Source organism: Cebus imitator, unplaced genomic scaffold (assembly GCF_001604975.1).
Source record: "Cebus imitator isolate Cc_AM_T3 unplaced genomic scaffold, Cebus_imitator-1.0 Scaffold456, whole genome shotgun sequence".
Classification (NCBI taxonomy): domain Eukaryota; kingdom Metazoa; phylum Chordata; class Mammalia; order Primates; family Cebidae; genus Cebus; species Cebus imitator.
Window position 1 is genome coordinate 653,177 of NW_016107771.1, and position 6,623 is coordinate 659,799.

The window sequence follows — 6,623 nt, forward strand, 5'->3', positions numbered from 1 at the left end:
AGAAAAGAAAAGAAAAGAAAAGAAAAGAAAAGAAAAGAAAAGAAAAGAAAAGAAAAGAAAAGAAAAGAAAAGAAAAGAAAAGAAAAGAAAAGAAAGAAAAGAAAGAAAGTCAATCTTATAAAAAGAGCGTTGTGAAAAATAACTTGAGATCATGTAATATATAACACAGTTTTTTTCTGTATCTGGGATTTCACATCTGGGGATTCAACCAACCTTGAATAGAAAATATTTGGAGGAGGAGGGGCACAGTGGCTAATGCCTGTAAATCCCAGCACTTTGGGAGGCCAAGGCAGGCAGATCACGAGGTCAAGGTATCGAAACCATCCTGGCCAACACAGTGAAACCCTATCTCTACTACAAATGCAAAAATCAGCTGTGTGTGGTGGTGCACGCCTGTAATCCCAGCTACTCGGGAGGCTGAGGCAGGAGAATCGCTTGAACCCAGGAGGTGGAGGTTGCAATGAGCCGAGATCACGCCATTGCACAAAGCAAGACTCCATCTCAAAGAAAAAAAAGAAAAAATATTTGGAGGAAAAAGATTGAGTCTGTACTGAATGTGTGCAGACTTTTTCTCGTGTCATGATTCCCTAAGCAATATAATATAACAACTATTTACATAGCACCTACATAATATTAGGTCTATTAAGTAATCTAGAAATGAATGATTTAAGCACATCAGAAGATGTGCATAGGTTATGTGAAAATGTTATGACATTTTATATAACAGGAACTTGAGCATCTTGGACTTTGGTATTTATATTTGCAGGAGGTCCTGAAACCAATTCCCCATCGATGCCAAGGGATGACGGTATACATTTTCTCCTTTCTACTTATTTATTATATGGGGGAAAGCTTCTTGTTTCCACAATTACTAAATTATTTCTCAGTTTCAAATTAGTCCAAAGGAAAAATTAACTTTTCATACCAATAGGAAATATTATTGCTGAAAGTTAAATTATAGGCTCAGATTTTTTCAGGGATCTCTTTGCTTTATGTATGATTGACACTAGTGTGGTATTAGACCCTCATAAGCAAACATTTGTTGAACTGTGTAATTAAGCAGCCCTGGACCCTGGGAAAATGCATATCTCCATCACTTAAAAGCCTATGAGAATTCTGTCTCAGTTTCTTGTCCTATATAATAATACTTAAGTGCTTAACACGGTATGTGGCACATACTCAGTGTTCATCAGCAGTTGGTAATTCTTGTCGTGATTAAAGCAATGTAATTCCTAAATATTCATGGCATGAAGCCAAGCATCTCTAGTTAAGGATATACTTTTTACAATTATCAGTAAGAAAATGTTCTGGCTGGGTGCAGTGGCTCATGCCTGTAATCCCAGTACTTTGGGAGGCCACGGCAGGCAGATCATGAGGTCAGGAGACCGAGACCATCCTGGACAATATAGTGAAATCCCATCTCTACTAAAATACAAAAAAATTAGCCAGGCGTGGTAGCACACGCCTGTAATCCCAGCTACTTGGGAGGCTGAGGTAGGGGAATTGCTTTAACTGGGAGGCAGAGGTTGCAGTGAGCCAATATCATACCACTCCACTCTAGCCTGGCGACAGAGCAAGGCTTGGTCTCAAGAAAAGAAAAAAAAGAGACAGAGAAAAGAAAATGTTCTGCACTAAGTCCTAAGATATTTATTAACATAAAACTAACGTGGTGAAACCCCGTCTCTACTAAAAATACAAAAAATTAGCTGGGCATGGTGGTGCGTGCCTGTAATCCCAGCTACTCAGGAGGCTGAGGCAGGAGAATTGCCTGAACCCAGGAGGCGAAGGTTGCGGTGAGCCGAGACCGCGCCATTGCACTCTAGCCTGGGTAACATGAGTGAAACTCCGTCTCAAAAAAAAAAAAAAAAAAAAAAAAAAAAAAAAAATCGTAAAAAAAAAAAAAAAAAAAAAAAACTAAAGAATATATCTCAAATAGTTTTCAGTAATCCTATTCCATAATTATAGCTTTAAAAGACATACAAAATTGCCAGGGTAATTTTTGTCTCTTTGAGATAGTCTCGCTCTGTCTCCCAAGTTGAAGTGCAGTGGTGTGATCTCGGCTCACTGCAACCTCTGCTTCTCAGGTTCAATCAATTCTCCTCCCTCAGCCTCCCGAGTAGCTGGTATTACAGGCACCACCACTTGTAGTAGAGATGGTTCTTCACCATGTTGGCCAGACTGATCTCAAACTCCTAACCTCAGGTGATCCACCCACCTCGGCCTCCCAAAGTACTGGGATTACAGGTGTGAGTCATCGCACCTGGCTTGAGTAATTTTTAAACACAACTTTTAAAAAAATTCTTGGCAGATAAATTTCTTACATCGTTTATTTTTGTGAACTAACACTTTAAAACATTTTCTAGACAAGGTTGGTTGAATCCCCAGATGTGGAATCCCACAGATACAGAAAACAACTGTATTATGTATTACATTATCTCACATTATTTTTCACAATGCTCTTTTTATAAGATTGACTTTCTTGAATGATGGCTTAATAATTTAGTAATGATGAAGATGACCTTTGTAAGCACCTGTTGGTTAAACTATAACATTCACTATAATTCTAAATCCTGAGGCTAGGGGCTGTTTCTGACATTCACGACTGTATCCCCACTTCCAGAAGAGTGCTGTGAACATAGTAAATATTAAGCATTTACTATTCCTCATACCTAACATCTCCCCAAATCTGTAACAGATAGGAAAATATTTTCAGGGATATAAATCAATATCTTATTAATTTGATGATGTGTTTAAATAAGCATTCAAATATAATTTCTGAAATTTAGAAGTTCCCAGATAATGCTTCAAAACTATAAAAAATCAGTAAAGAAGTTTCTCCACAAAAGCAAATTTAGGCTTTATTTTCTCAGTAAGGTATTCATGTAAATTACTATGCCTCCTGCTAAAAGTGAAGAGAAATTCAATTTTTTTTTCTGATTAAATTGGTCTAAATGTACTTTTGTGACAAGGGGGCTTATTGCTAAGCCCTTCTAATCTCAAAGGAAACATGTAAATAAAAGCATACGTTCAAATGTGCAATATATTTAAACCTTTCTATGAACTTCTTTCTCACTGCAATTTATATATATTATTCACCTCTAAACTAGTGATCCTCAACTAGAAGTAGTTTTGGTCTCCTGGACACATTCAACATATTAAATAATGTCTGGAGACATTTTTTATTCCTACAATGGGAAGAGGAAGTGTGATGACGCTCTTGGCCTCTAGGGGGAAGGAACTGGGGATTCTGGTAAATATCCTGGAATACACAGGGTAACACTACACATGTCCCATCCAAACTGTCAATAATGCTAAGATTGATAAATCCTGCTCTAGAATAACTCTTAATGCTTCTATAGATTCCACTCATTTCTGAATACAAAGAAACTCCTGGTTATGTGATCTTGGGCATCTTATTTTACCTTTCAAAACCTCCGTTTTACCAGTTGTAAAATGGGGACATTTTATAACTGTTGTTAAATGAGATAATAAAATATTAACAGAACCTGGCACATAACAAAGGACAGTTATAGTTACTATTTCTCGCATCTGACCATTACATATGCTCTTTTCTCTCTTGGAGTGGTCTATTTTATGTTTACTGAAGTTAGTACTGTATATTCACAACTGTAAAAACAACCTAAAATGTTTTATTTATAAAACATACACAAATGTTCTCCATTAAATTGTATCATTTTTCCATACCATTTCCTACCTACATTTGCCACCAACTAATAGAACAAATACAACCCATAATAATTTATCTTAGCTAAATTCTCGTTATTTCAACAATCAGAAATCTAAAACTAAAAGAAAGGTTTCAACATTTATTGAAAACCATTTACTTTAAATTCAAGATGCAATTTAAAAGATAAATGCTGACATTTAAGTTAATATCAACTGTTAATGGTCTGTCTAAAAATATACATTTTGAAGAAATTTTTAAAAATTGGAAATACTATTCATAATACAAATTGCAGGTTACAGAAACATCCCAATGGTGTGAATAACAATGTATATCAACTCATTTGTCTTATAATAAAAATAATTGTGAAATCATGAAGTATACTTGAAAACAATATCAAATCATTTCAGGCATCCCCTGAAATAAAATGTGATTACTATATTCTATAAATTAAAATCATTTATCATTAATACGAAAATGTCCCAGGATAGAGTAACTCAAGTAATATCTGTGTGAGCAACTGGCTGGGTGAGGTGGCTCACGCCGATAAACCCAGCACTTTGGGAGGCCAAGGCAGGTGCATCATGAGATCAGGAGTTCAGGACCAGCCTGGCCAAGATGGTGAAACCCCACCTCTACTAAAAAATACAAAAATTAGCTGGGCGCAATGACGGGCGCCTGTAATCCCAACTACTCAAGAGGCTGAGGCAGGAGAATCATTTGAACGTGGGCGGCAGAGGTTGCAATGAGCCAAGATCGCATCACTGTACTCTAGCCTGGGCGACAGTGAGACTCTGTTGGAATCATTTAGAAAAACGAAGACTAACATTGCAGTTTACAGAAAGGAAGCTCAAAATAAAACGAAAAACACCCTAAATGTAAATTCTGTGTTGGCTTTTTAAAAATACTGTGCAGGTGAAACAAAAAAAGGAAACAATTCTAAGTGTTTTGTACGTAATGAATGACCAACAGCCTACTTTTAATTAAGTAAAATCAAATTAGCGCCAAACATCTTTCCCAAAAAACAAACCATCTAAGACTTTAAGATATTTTTGTATTTTCCATTAGGAAATTTAAAAACGGAGAAATTTCACTTTCATTAAATGTCATTTAGTAATTCCAAGTATTATGGTAACAATAGTTGAAAATGTTTTGAGACAGAAGAAGGGAGGTGGTAGAAGTGAAGGAGAAAAATAACAGGCAAGTCCCTACCTGAACCAACTGGAGAGGAGCCAACACTGAGACTCTGTAAACTTCCATTCCTGAGCAATGTAGGAGATTTCTGCAGACTAGAGCTTGTTATGCTTCCTGCAGCTGATGCTACAGATGATGTTGGTGAAGCAGAAGAAACTGAGAGATGAGAAACATTCTCTTGATTTTTGTTTCCTTTGGGTCTACCAGGCCCATGTTTACTTTGTTTATTTCCTTTCCTTTTCTTTTCTTTTACAGTTTCTTCTTCTATGCCAGAAGTTTGAGCCCGCTTATATCCTGCTGTAGGAAGGCTGGAATTACCCAAATCTCCAGGTGAATTTTCAAAGCTTTTAGGCTGTGAAATAACAGCTGAGGTTGAAGGAAGGCCAATCAAGGAACCAAAACTATTTACCCCCCCTTCCTGGCTACCAGACTCTCCTTTATGTACATCTTTGGTTGCTGATGACTGTTGGGAGTGAGTGTAACTGTCATTACGCAGATCTGAGTCTGTAAAGCTCAGGAAATCCTGAGGAGACTGCACTGAACTTCCAGAAGATGATTTTACACTGCCTGGAGTTCCTGAAAAATTGCCTGTAGTTAAAAAAAAAAAAAGGGGGGGGGGGGGGTAGAAAAGAGAAAAAATTTGGATGCAAAAGTTCCAATAAGCAGTACACAAGCTATAATCATTAAAGAGAAGAGAGGGTTAAAAAAAATTAACTACAAAACTTAGGATATCCGTATACTAAGATTTAAAAACTTATTACTGAAATCAAATTTATCCCTAAAATTACCTATATTTGTCATTTTATAGATAGTATTAAATATTTACTGTGGACTTGCAAGCTATTAAACAATTATTAAGATGTAAGATGTGCTTTATTTCACCTACCTTTTGCCACAGCAACATTCCACAATTCTCCCCCAAACACCTCACGTATGGCTGAGGAAGGACTAAAGAACAGTAGTCTCCTTTCTATAGTCATACAAGAAGACCTAACAAGACTCTCATTTGACTCTAAATACCTAGGGAATTTTTTTTGAATATCGAAGATATGACTGAAAATGTTCCCAGTACACAGTAAGAACCTAAAGATGTTTCCTAGGTTATGAGCTCTACATTTTAACTTTAAGACACACCAATGATTGTTATTGTTCAGCTGAATCCACCACAACAGAAAATGGATTTGATAAAATAGTGCTCATATGGAATCTTATCTACACCTCACATTCTCCCAATCCACTTCTCATAGAACTTCATAAAGAAACTAGCCATCACTGCTTATTCTCTCTTTGAAGAACCTAGTGCCCCATAACGCCATTCTAAGATACAAGAACTTTAGGCCAGGTGTGGTGGCTCATACCTGTAATCCCAGCACTTTGGGAGGCTGAGTTGGGTGGATCACGAGGTCAGGAGGTTGAGACTAGCCTGACTAATATGGTAAAATACCGTTTCTACTAAAAATACAAAAACTAGCCATGCATGGTGGCACACGCCTGTAATCCCAGCTACTCAGGAGGCTGGGGGCAGGAGAATTGCTTGAACCCGGGAGCCAGAGGTTGCAGTGAGCCGAGATCCCACCACTGTACTCCAGCCTGCGCAACAAAGCGAGGCTCTTTTTTAAAAAAAGAAAAAAGAAAAAAAAAAAAAGCCGGGCGCAGTGGTTCACGCCTGTAATCCCAGCACTTTGGGAGGCCGAGGCGGGTGGATCACGAGGTCAAGAGATCGAGACCATCCTGGTCAACATGG

General features: G+C 37.4%; 1 protein-coding gene across 17 annotated transcripts in view; it reads right to left on the minus strand.

Moving 5' to 3' along the window:
- MLLT10 (MLLT10 histone lysine methyltransferase DOT1L cofactor) overlaps positions 1 to 6,623 on the minus strand; it is a 238,787-nt gene that overhangs the window by 67,302 nt on the left and 164,862 nt on the right. For all 17 annotated transcript variants that reach the window (XR_005197307.1, XM_037732574.1, XM_037732570.1 and 14 more), the window contains one exon: positions 4,898 to 5,467. Coding sequence is in view for 16 of the 17 variants with exons in the window: in XM_037732574.1 (XP_037588502.1) it covers positions 4,898 to 5,467 (570 nt within the window). In the remaining variant the exon portion in view is untranslated. The remainder of the gene's footprint in view (positions 1 to 4,897; positions 5,468 to 6,623) is intronic.